Source organism: Hyla sarda, chromosome 9, assembly GCF_029499605.1.
Source record: "Hyla sarda isolate aHylSar1 chromosome 9, aHylSar1.hap1, whole genome shotgun sequence".
Taxonomy (NCBI): domain Eukaryota; kingdom Metazoa; phylum Chordata; class Amphibia; order Anura; family Hylidae; genus Hyla; species Hyla sarda.
Genome location: NC_079197.1, coordinates 100,104,285 through 100,123,025, shown reverse-complemented (window position 1 = coordinate 100,123,025; position 18,741 = coordinate 100,104,285). Strand labels below are relative to the sequence as shown.

Genomic DNA, 18,741 nt, shown 5'->3' with positions numbered 1-18,741 from the left:
TATTATGGCTTATTTTTTGCGTCGCCAATTCTACTTTGCAGTGACATTAGTCATTTTACCCAAAAATGCATGGCGAAACGGAAAAAAAAATCATTGTGCGACAAAATCGAAGAAAAAACGCCATTTTGTAACTTTTGGGGGCTTCTGTTTCTACGCAGTGCATATTTCGGTAAAAATTACACCTTATCATTATTCTGTCCATACGGTTAAAATGATACCCTACTTATATAGGTTTGATTTTGTCGCACTTCTGGAAAAAATGATAACTACCGTATTTATCGGCGTATAACACGCACTTTTTAGGCTAAAATTTTTAGCCTAAAGTCTGTGTGCGTGTTATACGCCGATACACCCCCAGGAAAGGCAGGGGGAGAGAGGCCGTCGCTGCCCGCTTCTCTCCCCCTGCCTTTCCTGGGGTCTAGAGCGCTGCTGTCGGCCCTTCTCACCCCCTGGTTATCGGCGCCGCTGCCCGTTCTGTCCCCCTGACTATCGGTGTCGGCGCCGACAGCCAGGGGGAGAGAAGGGGCAGCGGCACCCATTGCCGGCGCCGCTGCTCCGTTGCCTCCCCCCATCCCCGGTGGCATAATTACCTGAGTCCGGTCCGCGCTGCTCCAGGCCTCCGTCGTGCGTCCCCGGCGTCATTGCTATGCGCTGAACGGCGCGGCGCATGACGTCAGAGCGCCGCGCCGTGCATAGCAACGACGCTGGGGACGCACGACGGAGGCCTGGAGCAGCGCGGACCGGACTCAGGTAATTATGCCACCGGGGATGGGGGGAGGCAACGGGGCAGCGGCGCCGGCAATGGGTGCCGCTGCCCCTTCTCTCCCCCTGGCTGTCGGCGCCGCTTCTCTCCCCCTGGCTATCGGCGCCGGCACCGATAGTCAGGGGGACAGAACGGGCAGCGGCGCCGATAACCAGGGGGTGAGAAGGGCTGACAGCAGCGCTCTAGACCCCAGGAAAGGCAGGGGGAGAGAAGCGGGCAGCGACGGCCTCTCTCCCCCTGCCTTTCCTGGGGGTATATCGGGGTATACACGCGCACACACGCACCCTCATTTTTTCATGGATATTTGGATAAAAAACTTTTTTTACCCAAATATCCTTGGTAAAATGAGGGTGCGTGTTATAGGCCGGTGCGTGGTATACCCCGATAAATACGGTACATGCAGGAAAATTTATACGTTTTAAAAATGTCATCTTCTGACCCCTATAACTTTTTTTTTATTTTTCCACGTACAGGGCGGTATAAGGGCTCATTTTTTGCGCCGTGATCTGAAGTTTTTATCGGTATGATTTTTGTTTTGATCGGACTTTTTGATCACTTTTTATTCATTTTTTTTAATGGTATAAAAAGTGACCAAAATACGCTTTTTTGGACTTTGGACTTTTTTTGCGCGTACGCCATTGACCGTGCGGTTTAATTAATGTTATATTTTTATAGTTCGGACATTTACGCACGCGGCGATACCACATATGTTTGTTTATTTTTTTTTTACACTGTTTTATTTTTTTTATGGGAAAAGGGGGGTGATTCAAACTTTTATTAGGGAAGGGGTTAAATGACCTTTATTAACACTTTTTTTTTACATTTCTATTTGCAGTTTTCTAGGTCCCTTAGGGACCTATAACACTGCACGCACTGATCTTTTACACAGATCACAGGCGTGTATTAACACGCCTGTGATCAGTGTTATCGGCGCTTGACTGCTCCTGCCTGGATCTCAGGCACGGAGCAGTCATTCGCCGATCGGACACCGAGGAGGCAGGTAAGGGCCCTCCCGGTGTCCTGTCAGCTGTTCGGGACGCCGCGATTTCACCGCGGTGGTCCCGAACAGCCCGACTGAGCAGCCGGGTCACTTTCACTTTAGAAGCGGCGGTAAGCTTTGACCGCCGCTTCTAAAGGGTTAATACCACACATCGCCGCGATCGGCGATGTGTGGTATTAGCCGCGGGTCCCGGCCGTTGATGAGTGCCAGGACCGACGCGATATGATGCGGGATCGCGGCGCGATCCCGCTTCATATCGCGGGAGCCGGCGCAGGACGTAAATATACGTCCTGCATCGTTAAGGGGTTAAAGGGATACTCTGGTGGAAAACTTTTTTTTTTTTTCAAATCAACTGGTGCCAGAAAGTTAAACAGATTTGTGAATTACTTCTATCAAAAAAATCTTAATCTTTCCAGTACTTATTAGCTGCTGAATACTACAGAGGAAATTATTTTCTTTTTGGAACACAGTGCTATCTGCTGACATAATGACCATAGTGCTCTCTGCTGACCTCTCTGTCCATTTTAAGAACTGTCAAGAGTAGAAGAAAATCCCCACAGCAAACATATGCTGCTCTGGACAGGTCCTAAAATCGACAGCAGAGGTCAGCAGAGAGCACTGTGGTCATGACATCAGAGAAATCCAAAAAGAAAAGAATTTCCTCTATAGTATACAGCCCATAAAATGTATTGGAAGGATTAAGATATTTTATTAGAAGTAATTTACAAATCTGTTTAACTTTCTGGCACCAGTTCATTTAAAAAAAAAAAAAAAAATTTCCACTGGAGTACCCTTTTAAGGACAATGGACATATATTTCCTGCTCCCGTTATCTGAAGCACACTCAGGAGCTGAGCGCACTTAATACCCAGTGGGTCTCTCAGCAACCAGGACCCGTGGCTAATGCAGGACATTGCCAGTCAGGCTCAAAGTTGAAAGCGGCATCTAAAACGGGATGAAAGTCATTCCGCCTAGCTCGGCGGGCTGTTTGGGACAGCAGCAGTAAAATCACGGCATCCCGAACAGCTGAGAGGACAGTGGGAGGGCCCTTAACGGCCTCTTCGCCGCCGGATGTGTGCCTGTATGCTTGTTACATTCTTATACTGGTCAAATTTCATTTGACACAGTCACCATTGGAATAAATTACTCGCATTAAGTAAACAAAAATTACATTTATTATTAGGCTCATAGACAAATATGGCAGACAGAACAAATTAGTAAATCTTATGTAAATAACAGTTCTTGCTTAAGTATTACAATAATGACAGTAGGAAGTGTAGGCATGTTCTTAGAACAATCTCACCAACTGAGGCTTGTGTGCGCTGGATTCATCATGGAAAGTTCATCTAAGATGGCTTCCTCCTTCATCAGACTGGTTTGGCTCCGCCTCCTTCCTCTTAGCTTGGCTTGGCTTCCTTGTTACTTCATGAATGATGCCTTCCTCATCCTCCATGAATGAGGCTTCCTTGGTAACTTGTGAGACAGTCTTCTTATATACCATACTTATGGGTGTGTTCTTTACATATGTGGGCGTGGTTATACTAAGTCTTATATCCATAAATATACTTATCTCTATATATCTCCTCCTAGTGGGTTGGTTTGAGTATATCTTTAACTTAAGGGTGTATACATTATGTCATGCTGAACTTGCATACTGATTGGACATTACTACCCTTCACATATATGGTAGGCCTGTGACTAGAATAGTATACTATGCATAGCTCTAGCTAAGCAATATGTATCTATAGTATTCAGCTATAGCTTAACTTTCCTAAAGGTCATGGCATCCATCTTGTATCACAAAATACCATACCCTTAGCTCAATACCTTGCATGAGTTATATTGTGTATTAAACATATAATTTTACAATGCTCCAATTAGCCATGGCAGGCCTGAGTATTGAACACCGATAACGCTGATCTATGCTATGGCATAACATTGTTCTGTGTTTGCAATCTAAAAATTGCATGTTATAGTCCCCCATGGGGACTAAAAAATTGTGTTAAAAAAAATAAATGGGAATTTACACCCCTTCCCTAATAAGTTTTAATCACCCCCCTTTTCCCATTCGTGTGTAAATGTCCGAACTATAAAAATATAATGTACACCCTAAATTTTTTTTATAAAAAGCAATCAAAAAGTCCCATCCGTTTTGTTATGGCAAATACTGTACATTATTCATTGCAAACAATATGCCTTTACTAATGGCCACAAACTTGCTGTTATATAAGGAGCGCTGTTTGCCTGCATGTTATGGCTATTGCAATTAGTTACTGAATGTTGTTTTTAGTACTCAGGATTAGTTATGACTTTACCTTGTAGTACTATTCATTGCTATTTGCCTTCTGAGTGCCAAGTCCCCACTTTATTTATTTGAGATCTTTCACAAGCATTATTGATTTCCCATCCTATCCCGGATCTTTAGTTTGTATGGCTCTTCCCTCTCAAGTGCTTCCGAGTTATATTCACAACCTTATCAGTAGCCAACAAAGCTACAGTGTTGTACCACTACATCTGATAACGGAGTAGGTTCACAAATCTTAAAATCCAAATTCTGACCCTTTCTGTCATGGATGAGCCATGGGTTTGCCGTGCTGCAGAAATGCACATGGTAATCCTTAGCTTTTCCACGTAGAATCTGACACTTGGATGCTACTTATTTTTCCAGCAGTGTTCCCCCCCCCCCCCCCCCCCCCCCCCATAGTGGTCTAAAGGGGTTGGAGACATCCCTCTCACATGCATGGAATATATATTGATGTGAAAGATGGGGAATCTATGTTGAAAAATCTGCCACGTCTGACTAAGGCCTTTTATATCAATATAGGAAGAAAACCCCATAAAATAAGTCATGGTGAAGTGTGGTGCAGGTTTACAATAGAAATTAGTATGGATGTCCCAATACCGATACTAGTACAGTGACCCCCCGACCTACGATGGCCCCGACATACGATAATTTCAACATGCGATGGCCTCTCAGAGGCCATCGCATGTTGAAGGCAGCATCAACATACGATGCTTTTGTATGTCAGGGCCATTGCATAAACGGCTATGCGGCAGCGCAGACTGATTAAGCTGCAACCGGATAGCCCTTTAAGGTGGCCCGTGTGGTCCGCTGACTATCACCTACCTGTCCTCGGGGCTCCGCAGCTTCCTCTTCGGGATCCCCTGCATCGTCGGAGCTCTCCATCATCGTCATCACGTTGCTGCGCACGCCGTTCCGTCATCCAATCGGAGCGGCGTGCGTAGCGACGTGATGGCGGCGACGGAGAGCGAGGACTGGGAAGCAGAGGCCTTGCCAGAGCATCGGGGACGCGGCGACAGCGATGGAAGGCGACATCCAGGGCAGCGGTGACGAGCGGTGACGGTCTGGAGCGGCGGGGACAGGTGAGTACAACTTCCTCTAACAGTGGTCTTTAAACTGCGGACCTCCAGATGTTGCAAAACTACAACACCCAGCATGCACGGACAGCCGTTGGCTGTCCGGGCATGCTGGGTGTTGTAGTTTTGCAACATCTGGAGGTCCGCAGGTTTTAGACCACTGTCCTATACTGTACATTGCACGGATCCCTCAACATACGATGGTTTCAACAAACGATGGTCCATTTGGAACGGATTACCATCGTATGTTGCGGGACCACTGTATCTGTATCAGCGCTGATACCCGACATTTGCATGGTATCAGGAACTTGTTTAATGTCCCTGATACCATGTCCGATACCTGCTGCAGTGCGGCCTGGCTCTGCTGCCCCGTTTTCCAGTTCGCATCATGGAATCTCATGGAGGAGCGTGTGACACACACACACACGTAACTCCACCTCCTCCCCTGTGCCCAGCTTCACGCTACAGAGGAAGCAGAGTGACATGTATGACACATGCTCCTCCATATAACACCAGGATGCGAAAGGGAGAACGCGAGGACAGCCGCAGGTGAGCGCTGTCTACAAGGGGGGGGGGGGGGGGGGGCTGCTGTCAACAAGGGGGACAAGAGGGAGTGCTGTCTACAGGGGGGGGCTGCTGTCTACAAGGGGAAAAGAGGGGGTGCTGTCTACAGGGGTGGGGCTGCAGTCTACAGGGGGGCTGCTACTAATCTCTGCGGGGGGGGGGGGGGGCTGCTGTCTATAAGGGGGAGCTGTTGTGATAACCATCAGTGTATGGCGGGACCACGAGTGTTGCGGTGTGAGTGGTGGGATCTGATGTTGTTAACCCCCGGGGGTCGGATGGTAGTAACCCCTATGTATTCGTCACGCCAGTGTGGTTTTCGGGTTCTCCGCTATCCCACGGGCTAGTAGTGAATAAAGAGTCCACATCCAGTTCAGGTCAAACGGAGGAGTAGAAGACAGGTGTAATTATCTTCACAGCTAAGGCCAGATTTCCCCGAGAGGTGGCCAGAACCCAGAGGACCTCGCAGCTTGGTGGACCATTACTTGTAATAAACTTGACTTTTACTTGTAATTAGACTTGACATCTCTGGTAGCTGCCTCAGCAAAGACTTAAATGTTACTCTCAGAAGAGTCTGAGGAAAAGAGCTAATTGCAATGGCCGCCCCTTTATATAGTGGGGTGCTGGACTGAAGCCCATTGGTTAAGCTGTGTTTCATAGGTTAAGCTGGTGCTCTCTGGGAGTACATGTGACAGATCATGTGACTGCATAACATGTGACAGGCTTACTCGCAGGTCCTTGAGACCTCCCACAGGTCCTGTATACTATCTAGACATAGGGATCCTGTCTATGCATTAAAGTGATACACACACACACCATATAAAACAGGGAGAAAACAAAGGGAGACCCTGCAGGGGAGCCCCCAGGTCACTGAGGTACTGAACCTGACAGGCCCTACAGGTAGTATGGAACTATGTACCTGTACTAGGACATTACACTGTCTACAAGGGGGACAAGAGGGGGTGCTGTCTACAAGAGTGGGGCATGCTATCTACGAGCCCCCTCCATGTATCTCTATGGGAGAGGAGGGGATACAGTGTAAGTGTCTCCCCGCCTCTCCCATAGCTCGCCAATCCCGGGGCCCTGTTCAGGAGATTGCAGGGGGTCCCAGCGGTCTGACCTCCCGCGATCAGACACTTATCCCCTAACCACAGGATAAGTTTTTTTTTTTTTGCTGCTGATGTCCTTTTAAAGAGTACCTGTCATCAAACCGTATTTTCTAAACTAACTCTACTTATATTCCCTATAATTCCCACTTCCCTAGAAAGTGGGTATTCACCAGCAGGCGCCATGTCACTGAAGCCTGCGAGAGCTGTGCCTCACCATGCCCCACATGCACTTCCTGAGTTTGGTCTCCTGCCAGGTCGGGAGGCGACCAAACTGTTTGACTTGTGCAGGGAACAGAACAGAGTCACCTAGTGGCCTTTTTTTTTTTTTTTTTTTTTTTTTTAGCATTTTGAGATAAAGCAAATCTGTCATGTTGAGCATACTGTCCTACCTGTGGGCAGATGTTGCTGAGCAGATTGATCTATAGTAGGAAACCATTTGGTATGATGGGGCATTTGATGTACACCCATTGTGAACAAGGGTTTAGAAGTCCACAGAGGTAACTGTGAGTCACCGGACTCAAAGTGTAGAGATTTACATCAAGTATTTCCATGTTGTACTGAGTGTTTTTCCATGAAACTATAGATCATCTCTGCCTGACAGCATGGGCAGCAGGCAGCCATGGGGCACTGTTAAGAGGGCCAGGAGAAGATCTCCCCTGACGAATACAACACTTATAACTAAAGTTGCTGTTTGCACCACAAGTAGAGTACAAGAGTGGACATGTCCTCCAATACTGTGGCTTATGCATTATTATTATTATTATTAGAGATGAGCGAAGTTACAGTGATTCGCTTCGTCACAAACTTCTCGGCTCAGCAGTTTCTGACTTTAACCTCTAGCCTTTAGCCAGCCCACTGGAGCACCTGAAAGCTGAACTAATTTATGCAAACTAAAGTCATCAACCGCCGAGCCGAGAAGTTAGTGACGAATCGAAACACTGTAACTTTGCTCATCTCGAATTGTTATAATATTAGTTCTTTGTATTGCTTGCATATGTCAAAGAAAAGGCACAGTGGGGGAGATTTATCAAACAGTTTTAGACGGTCTATATTTGTCTCTCAGAAAGTCTCTTTTTAGTTAAGACTTTTGAGACTTTTGCTTTAGAGCCCTTCTCCACAGAAATAGTATAGTGGTCCACATTAGATGATAAAATGCATTGGTCAGGAATTTATCATCAGAGACTTTTATTGGAAAGTCTCAGTCTCATCAAAGGAAAAAAAGCCGAAATGTCAAACCATGTCAGACCTGGTGGAAATCCAATCTAAATAGTTAGAAGAAAGCGTTTTATCAATTTATAGGGATGTACCATGGGACACAGTGCAGTTTTACCTTTCAAATTACATTTTAGCTTGAATCTGAAGGGGGCAATCTAATCTAATAATATATAAAATCCTAAAATAATGCGGTTTAATCCCAATGATCCCTACATTTTTGTTATCCTTATAGATGTCTGATGCTATTTTTTTTGTTTTTGTTTTCTATATTTTTGTGTTCCAATTTCACTTTTGCAGCTGATTTGAAGAAAGCATATGAATTTACTTCTTGCGCATGGTGCAATTTAGTCTCTAGGTAATTCTGAAAACGTGTAGTGGAAACGTGGTGCAGTTTCCCATGGCAACCAATCCCTTTCCTTCTTAAATTTTTTTAAACTTTTTGAGACCTGCGAACTATTGAAAAAGCAATCTGATTGGTTGCTCTGGTCACTGCACCACTCCTCCTCTACAAATGTTGTCCTAAATCTCCCCCTTTTCAATTACACGTCACTATGCTGCTGAATAATGACTGTGCCTAAGGCTATGTTCTCACCACGGAATGTTCACACGGAGAATCTCTAAGCACACGTTCCGTACAGTGCATGCACTGGAAGAATCTTCGGGTGCTTGGACCATAGACCGTTTTGCATTCAGTGAGCCTTCCGCACAAAGAATGACAGTGTTCATTCTGTGCGGACACGGACAAAGAAATTTCCATTCTGGAAAGATCTGGCATGGAAATTCCACCGTATGTACTGAGCAGCACAGCCACATTGCATTAAACACTACTCTGCTGCAGCGAAATCTCTGAACAGAGCCTATGATTCTGGACGATTACCGTATTTTTCGCCCTATAGGACGCACCGGCATATAAGACGCACCCAATTTTAAAGGTGCAAAATCTAGAAAAAAAAGATTCTGAACCCAAAAGTGATCTTCAACCTGCGGACCTCCAGATGTTGCAAAACTACAACTCCCAGCATGCCCGGACAGCCGTTGGCTGTCCGGGCATGCTGGGAGTTGTAGTTTTGCAACATCTGGAGGTCCGCAGGTTGAAGACCACTGGTATAGGAGGTAATACTCACGTGTCCCTGCCACTCCGGACCCGTCACCGCTCGTCACTGCTGCCCTGGATGTCGCTCCATCGCTGTTGTCCTCGTGGTGTTCCTGACGCTCCGGACGTCTTCTTCCCCGGGATCCACGCTCTCCGTCGCCGTCATCATGTCGCTACGCACGCTGCTTCTATTGGATGACTAAACGGCGTGCACGACAACGTGATGACGTCGAAGGAGAGCGCCGGCCATGCAGGGGATCCCGGCACGGAGCAGACACAGGAGGCAGGTAAGGTCCCTCCCAGTGTACTGTAAGCAGTTCGGGACGCCGCGATTTCAGTCCCGAACAGCCCCACTGAGCCGGGTTAGTGATCGCCGCGTCTGAAGGGTTAATACAGGGCATCACCGCGATAGGTGATGTCCTGTATTAGCCGCGGGTCCCGGCCATTGATGGCCGCAGGGACCGCCGCGATAGGGGTGTATTCGCCGTATAAGACGCACCAACTTTTCCCCCCCCCCCAGTTTTGGGGAAGAAAAAGTGCGTTTTATACGGCAAAAAATACGGTACCACATGAATGATCCTACTTTTGAACATAGACTAAGAGTTGAGGGCTAACTTAGAATGCTTTAAAAAAAAATTATACACATTAAAGAATAGATTAAGAGAAATACTTTAAGAAAGACATGTTGTGGAGAGGTTAAATTTATTGTACAAATATCAGAACCGAAGGACGGAAGCAAGTGGAACCAGCCAGCACCTTTACAGAAGACATGCGAGATGTTCCCTTTATAGTATACTTTCGGTGGCAGGAAGTCTGTGATAATAAATAACTGTACGATGTGCGACTTTTGATATATTTGTCTCAGGCTCGGAGTCTTTTATGTGACTTTTCTCGTCTAAAGTGCTGTGCAGAATAGACAATAATGTCCATTCACAAGATTTACTAAATGCTGTGCGACATTTGATAAAGTGCACGAACAGTAGACTCATGCTCCAAGACTTTTCTCGTCTAAAGTAGTAAATCCCCCCATTAAGTTTTTTTTTCTTGTGGTGAAGTACAGCCTTTTACTGCTCCTAACCTAAATATTGCATGTATTACCATAATTGTGATTACATAAATAAATTAAAAAAGTGTAAAGTATTGGAGTTTTCTTGTGCAAAAAAGTAACTTTTTTTGGTTCTGGTTTGTATTGCAGATATTTCTCCTGGCATGCCCACCATGTAAAGCTGCCACAGTCATTTTTAGGTGAGTAGTCTACATAACAGAATTGAAGATGAAATAGGCCTATGTGCTGATATTTCTTTCTGATATCCTGTGGAAACAATACACGTTTTTATATAAACCATTAAACCATTCTGTAATGTCTCCTACAGAACAATCATAGATTTTGCCAATGCAGTCCAACCTGTAGGCATCATGTAACAAAATAGTACATAAACAGATTGATATATAGTTTTATGGGGAAAAATGAATGTGGCTTGTTGTTTATTCATGTAATTCTCTGCTCTTTTTGGGCTAAATCGTCATGTGGGCGGTCCTAAGTAGGACTACCCATTCAAACTATTTTGCCCGGAATAAGCAGAGCTTAATATGAATAAATGACCAGTTATCCTGAAACCTTCCCCACAAAATCATACATCAATCTGCTCCCCTCCTCCTGCTCTATAACATGATTCCTGTAGATTGGACTGTACTTTCAATATGATAGGTTCCTTTATATTGCCACTGTGCATACAGCCCATAATTGGCCGATGTGCTGCTGATACTAGGGATCGACCGATATCGTTTTTTTAGGGCCGATACCGATAATCGTGGGGGTTAGGGCCGATGGTGTATAAGTTATCGGCTATTTATCCCCCCGCGACACCGCTGCAGTGCATTGATTTAAAGTGGGCGCTTTAAATCAATGCACTGCAGTGGCTTTTGCGGGGCCATAGGCCGCCACCCGCTTCTCTCCCCCTACCTGTCAGGGTGGTCTGAGCCATCCATCCGTCCTGTAGTGTCCAGAGGCATTCCGGGTGGAGGGTGAACCGGTCCGGGCTGTTCTTCTCCGGGGGCCCTCTTCTCCACTCCGGGCAGGCTCCGGCCTAGTAACGCAGCATAGACGCCGCTGCGCAGCGACGCACCTGACGTCACGGCGTAGCAGCGTCTATGCAGCGTACTAGGCCGGAGCCTGCCCGGAGTGGAGAAGAGGACCCCCGGACAAGAACAGCCCGGACCGGTTCACCCTCCACCCGAAATGCCGCCGGACACTACAGGAAGGATGGATGGGTAAGTTTAATTTTTTTATTGACTCGGAGGGTGGGGGAGGGGCCCGACCGGTATAGCGGTATGGGCATAAAGCCATACCTTGGGAGAAAAAAAAAACGGTATCCGGTTCATACCGGTATACCGCCCAGCACTACGGTGGGGGGTGGGTCGGGGGGGGGGGGGGTGCGGTCGCAGGGCATTATCGGCAAGGTAATTATCGGGCATTATCGGCAAGGTACCAATAATGCCCAAAATCGATTATCGGCCGATAATCGGTCGATCCCTAGGTGATACAATAGTTTTCTCACACAGCACTGCAGGGGCCATATGTAAATAGAAGCGTAGCGAGGAGCAATATATATAGAAGCGCTGCGGGTGCCAGACATATAGCACAATAGGGGGGCAAGACATATAGAAGCATTGCGAGGGGCCAGACATATAGCGCTATATGTCTGGCTCCCTGAAGCGCTTCTATATATATCTTGCCCCCCTGGCTATATATCTTGGATGGCCACTAGGTTTCGGCCATTCAGGGCTCCCAGAAGGGAATTAGAAAATTAAAGTACAAAACACAGTATATACATCGCAGGGGAGTGAAGCAAGCTCCCCTGGTTAATAGCTTTTGATCGCATCAGGTCTCAGAAGTGTAGACCTGGTACGATCAATCCTTCAGCCCCTGTACTACGGCCCCCAACATGGAACAGACTCTGTTCCATGATGAGGGTAGTACAAGCACTACAGTAGTCTCCCCAGCCGCCGGCAGACTCCTGCAGCCGGGGGAACAACTATCATGTAATTGAGTCTCTCATGATGGGAGCAGTAGTAGTCCCGTAGCACTGCAGGAGTCCGTTGCTTTTACCTCTTCTGAGCATGCTCAAAAGTAATAACTGTTCAAAAGCGGATATTAAAAACAGAGTGCAAACGGATTACATTAGAGGCTCATCCGTTTGCCATAGACATAAATTTATAATATCCATTTCTATCTGTTTTCTATACTGCATGCAACATCTTTTTGCCGTCAAAAATAACGGATTTCAGAACGGACATAAATTAACGGGGACAGATGTTAATGTGAACTAGCCCTAAGTAAGGGTTGGGCTACAGAGAATCCCACGATAAAGGTTGTTGCAAATTGCTTGCCTTAGGATAATTACACAAATTGCATATTTAATAAGTTAATAACTAGAATGTAGGAGAAAGAGGTCAAATCCAAAAGGATGAAAATGGGACATCAAACCAGGCGCTTCTCTGCAATGGTTTATTGATCCAAACATGCACCGCAATCACACAGCGTTTCCAGCCCGAACTGGCCTCTTCATCAGGCATAGAACAAGGACTAAAACAGAATGATAATATACACTTACAACAAATTAGTTTCGGGTTATCTAAAGTCCATGACCTGAATAACCTCTTCACAAAACTATCAGGATTAAAAACAAAACCTAAATTATAATTAATATAATCCTAGCATAATCCCACAGACAGATTAAAAGTAAAAAAGAACAGGGAATGACCAAAAAAGAAAATTACATCTGCGGCTGCGGCATATGGGAATATAAGACATAGAGCTATTCTTGTTTTAAATATACGCAAATTATGAAAAGCCTAATGTATGGGAAACATAAGTCCCGAAGAGTGTAGAGACAGAACATCACTCCCTGTGGGAAGACGCGCTGCATAGCAAGAAGTCAGAATGAGACCTCGCCAGGACCATCACTATAGAGGGTGAGACACGGGGCACTGTGAACCAAAGTGCATTACATTGCACCAAACAGATTCTGTGCATCGGGAGGTGAGGCACGCTGCAATGTTAGCCGGGGTGCAGAACATTGCACCAGACAAAAAAGCTGATAATATAACTATCAAAGGCGTAATTATAAAAAACTTAGAGTATAAAATCTTAGTTTAAATAACAAGGACTTAAAAAAAATCTAAGGTGTGTAAAACGAAAGGCCAGAGCACTAGAAATAAAAAGAAATCTGTTGGATAAAGAAAACAATAAAGAACTCTCCTAGGTGGGAGCATAAAAAAACACAGAAATTTAAAATAAATGCGTAATGCAGTAGCCCACAATAAATGGTAATACATATTAAGTAAATGTTTAAAACCTAAAATTACCTTAAGAATAGTATCTCGTGTATCTCACAATTTATAATAAGATTGATAATAGAGAAATAATTCATAGTAGAATAAATTAGTATATCATATAGAGAAAGAAAAAATAGAATCAATATGCTGACAATCAACTGTATATTAATACAAATTAATAATGATCCTGTACAGCAACCAGCGTAAACATTACAATAAAAATAAAAGTCCAAAATTGCTGCTGTCTGGTCACATCACATGCTAGAAACTTTTAAACCCCTTTTTTTGGCATTTTGACGTTTTTCTGATTTTAAAAATAATCGTTAGCTGCAGCCCTACAAGAGATTAGATGAAATTAAATCATGTAAGAATTACATGCATTAATTACCCACGGGCTAGAATATAAAAGGACTCTCTTCTAAATAATCAAGGGACCACAATATTAGGTGATTATTTCTGAAATTTCGTTTAACCCCTTTGGAGAGATGGTACCTAGTTTATATATCCAGAACATTTTCTAGATGTTTGAGTTGTTCAAACCTATTATTCACTGTAGATGGGACCAGTCTATTGGATTAACGATAACTGGAACAAGGTTCTCTGGATGGGATATTGCACAATGTTTACATAAGCCATGGAGAACAAAATTTTTTTCTCCTGTTCAGTGTTGGTTCAAGCAACAATGTAAGGGTTGGGTAGTCCGACCCACGTATTGTAAAGAACATTCTCGGCACTGATAGATAACATATCTCGTTTGACATGTAAGGTGGAATTTTAAAGCCAGAGGTTCCATCGGAGATCTGTTTGTAACACAGACAACACTGTTTCCGCCATCTAAAGCTCCTTCTGATTTAGCTACATTTAAAGAACAATCCAAAGTATTACAAGAACTTATTAAACAAAAAAGTATCCTGCTCTGCTCCTGAGTGGAACATATAATAAAGTAAAATCTCAGAGCCAGTCTGAGTGCCTGTGTGGAAAAATGCCAAAAAAGAGAATATTAATAACTCTGAATACTCCACCAACTTCATTGCCACTTTTAGTAGCAATGCTCAAAGATCAAGAAAATAGTATAGAAACACTGCCACATACTCAAAGAAGATACTTGCCTGTGTAAGTCCCTATCCAAAGTTCACTTACAGAAGGGCCCCTAAAACGCCTTTTCACCCCCATTCAGATCAAGAGGCAACGAAAAACCGGTTTGGGATTCCCCTAAAAAAAAAAGGGAGTTTTAGATGTCGGAAACAACGTTGTCTGTGTTGCAAACAGAGCTTCCATGGAACCTCTGGCTTTACCTCCCTAATAACTGGTGAAAATTTTAAAATAAAATTCCACCTTACATGTCAAAACGAGATATGTTATCTATTTAAAACAGTGCCGAGAATGTTCTTTACAATATGTTGGTCGGACTAAGCAACCCTTATATGGTCGCTTGAACCGACACTGATTGAACATTAGAAAAAATCTTCTTCTCCATGGTTTATCTAAACATTGTGCAATTTCCCATCCAGAGAACCTTGATCCAGTCATCGTTAATCTGATAGACTGGGTCCCATCTACAGTAAATAATAATTTTGAACAACTCGAACGTCTAGAAATGTTCTGGATATATAAACTAGGTACCATCTCTCCGAAGGGGTTAAACAAGATTTCAGAAATAATCACCAATTATTGGGGTCCCTTGATGACTTAAGATAGATGTCCTTCTTTTATATTTTAAGCCCGTGGGTAATTAGTGCTATAGATAGATAGATAGATAGATAGATAGATATATATCTATCTATCTAATATTTGTCGGCATTCTAATTTGAACCTCTTAAGGACGCAGGTCGTACCTGTACGCCCTGCACCCGGTAAATAACGCGGGGTCACAGCGTGACCCCGCGTCATACCTGGTCGGTCCCGGCGTCTAATAATAGCTGGGACCCTGGGCTAATAGCGTGTGGCACCGATCATTTTGCCACGCACTATTAACCCTTTAGACGCGGCGATCAAAGTTGATCGCCGTGTCTAAAATGAAAGCGAAAGCTTCCTGGCAGCTCAGCCGGGCTGATCGGGACCATCGCGATAAAATCGCGATCTCCCAATCAGCTAGCACGCGAGTGGAGGTCCCCTCACCTGTCTACATCGCGTCCGATCGACGATTGATTGCTCCAAGCCTGGAATACAGGCTTGGGCAATCGACCGCCTATAACACTGATCAATGCAAAGCTATGGCTTTGCAGGGATCAGTGTAAAAGATCAGTGTGTGTAGTGTTATAGCCCCCTATGGTAACTATAACACTGCAAAAAAAAGTTAATAAAGGTCATTTAACCCCTTCCCTAATAAAAGTTTGTATCGCCCCCCCCTTTCCCAAAAAAAAAAAGTGTAAATAAAAATAAACATGTGGTATTGCTACGTGCGGAAATTTCCGAATTATAAAAATATATTGTTAATTAAACCGCATGGTCAATGGCGTACACGCAAAAAAATTCAAAAGTCCAAAATAGCGTATTTTTGGTCACTTTTTATATCATGAAAAAATGAATAAAAAGCGATAAAGTCCGATCAGTACAAAAATTGTACTGATAAAAACTTCAGATCATGGCGCACAAAATTTAGCCCTCATACCAGCCCGTACGCAGAAAAAAAAAAAAGTTATAGGGGTCAGAAGATGAGAATTTTTTACGTATAAATTTTCCTGCATGTAGTTGACTAAATCAAACCTGTATAAGTAGGATATAGTTTTAACCGTATGGTCCTACAGAATAAAGATAAGGTATCATTTTTACCGAAAAATGCACTACCTAGAAACGGAAGCCCCCCCCAAAGTAAATTTTGTCGCACAATTAATTTTTTTTTCCGTTTCGCTGTGGATTTTTTGGTAAAATGACTGTCACTGCAAAGTAGAATTGGTGGCGCAAAAAATAAGCAATCACGTGGAATTTTATGTGCAAAATTGAAAGGGTCAGGATTCTTAGAAGGTGATGAGGAAAAAAATGAAAATACAAAAACGGGAAAACCCTGCGTCCTTAAGGGGTTAAAATACAGTTGATTGTCAGCATATTGATTCTATTTTTTTCTTACTCACTGTATTAAAGGACATCTGTACTGCATGAATGTTACATATTCCGGGCCTGGGCTGTAAAAATAAAATAAACTTTAACTCTCCTTCCTAGGTTCCCCTGTTGCTCCTGTATTGGCCTCACGGTCCTCTTGCTGCTTGAGGCCGTGAGGCCGATACCAGAACAACGGGGGAATGTAGGAAGATGAGTTAAAGTTAATTTTTGTTTATTTTTACAGCCCAGGCACAGGAATATGTGACATTCATGCAGTACAGATGTCCTTTAACCCCTTAAGGACTCAGCCCATTTTGGCCTTAAGGACAATTTAATTTTTACGTTTTCATTTTTTCCTCCTCGCCTTCTAAAAATCATAACTCTTTTATATTTTCATGCACAGACTAGTATGAGGGCTTGTTTTTTGCGCGACCAGTTGTCCTTTGTAATGACATCACTCATTATACCATAAAATGTATGGCGCAACCAAAAAACACTATTTTTGTGGGGAAATTAAAACGAAAAACGCAATTTTGCTAATTTTAGAAGGTTTTGTTTTCACGCCGTACAATTTATGGAAAAAATTACATGTGTTCTTTATTCTTAGGGTCAATACGATTAAAATGATACCCATTATTATATACTTTTATATTGTTGCGCTTAAAAAAAATCACAAACTTTTTAACCAAATTAGTACGTTTATAATCCCTTTATTTTGATGACCTCTAACTTTTTTATTTTTCCGTATAAGCGGCGGTATGGGGGCTCATTTTTTGCGCCATGATCTGTACTTTTTTTTGATACCACATTTGCATATAAAAAACTTTTAATACACTTTTTATAATTTTTTTTTTAATAAAATGTATTAAAAAAGTAGGAATTTTGGACTTTTTAAATTTTTTTTCGTTCATGCCGTTCACCGTTCGGGATCATTAACATTTAATTTTAATAGTTCGGACATTTACGCACGCGGCGATACCAAATATGTCTATAAAAAATTTTTTTTACGCTTTTTGGGGGTAAAATAGGAAAAAACGGACGTTTTACTTTTTTATTGGGTGAGGGGATTTTTCACTTTTTTTTTACTTTTACTTTTACATTTTTTTAAATTTTTTTACATTTTTTTTTACACTTGAATAGTCCCCATAGGGGACTATTCATAGCAATACCATGATTGCTAATACTGATCTGTTCTATGTATAGGACATAGAACAGATCAGTATTATCGGTCATCTTCTGCTCTGGTCTGCTCGATCACAGACCAGAGCAGGAGACGCCGGGAGCCGCACGGAGGAAGGTGAGGGGACCTCCGTGCGGCGTTATGAATGATCGGATCCCTGCAGCAGCGCTGCGGGCGATCCGATCGTTCATTTAAATCGCGAACTCCCACAGATGCCGGGATCTGTATTGATCCCGGCACCTGAGGGGTTAATGGCGGACGCCCGCGAGATCGCGGGCGTCGGCCATTGCCGGCGGGTCCCTGGCTGCGATCAGCAGCCGGGATCAGCCGCGCATGACACGGGCATCGCTCCGATGCCCGCGGTTATGCACAGGACGTAAATGTACTTCCTGGTGCGTTAAGTACCACCTCACCAGGACGTACATTTACGTCCTGCGTCCTTAAGGGGTTAATTGTGGCAGGGAACAGAACCGAGCCACCTAGTGGCTGTTTTTACATTACTTTTTAAACCTATTTATGTTGATAATTATACAACTTTCTCAAAATCACACGGTCCTGTGTGTGATTTCAACTTTAGTCAGTAATTCATAATTTGCGCCAAACGAACATTGGCGTAATTTTGGCGCAAATCACTGCCAAGAAATTTTGCACTTGGAAACCACACTTAGCAATGTCAGAAAATGTAAAGGCGTCAAAATACATTTAACAGGGCTGCTCAATACTATCCTGCGACATAGTTGTCTCTGAAGAACCTTCACCCTCCCTTGAGCCAGCATTGGTCATGGCCACACAGGTTCAGGAAAGGTAAGCACTAAAGCAGTGGTCTCCAACCTGCGGACCTCCAGATGTTGCAAAACTACAACTCCCAGCATGCCATGCTGTCCGGGCATGCTGGGAATTGTAGTTTTGCAACATCTGAAGGTCCGCAGGTTGAAGACCGCTGCACTAAAGTAACCAAAAATAAATAAATAAATACTCAAGTTGAAAATAAAATCCATTTCACATGGTGGCTATAAACCCCACAAAAGAAAATAACTTGTGTCGCTTGCTGATATACTGCAGGAGG

General features: G+C 43.8%; 1 protein-coding gene across 2 annotated transcripts in view; it reads left to right on the top strand.

The window, feature by feature from the left end:
- Positions 1-18,741, top strand: part of TMEM164 (transmembrane protein 164) — a 94,513-nt gene that overhangs the window by 57,814 nt on the left and 17,958 nt on the right. For both annotated transcript variants that reach the window (XM_056539786.1, XM_056539785.1), the window contains exon 2: positions 10,314-10,363. Coding sequence is in view for 1 of the 2 variants with exons in the window: in XM_056539785.1 (XP_056395760.1) it covers positions 10,314-10,363 (50 nt within the window). In the remaining variant the exon portion in view is untranslated. The remainder of the gene's footprint in view (positions 1-10,313; positions 10,364-18,741) is intronic.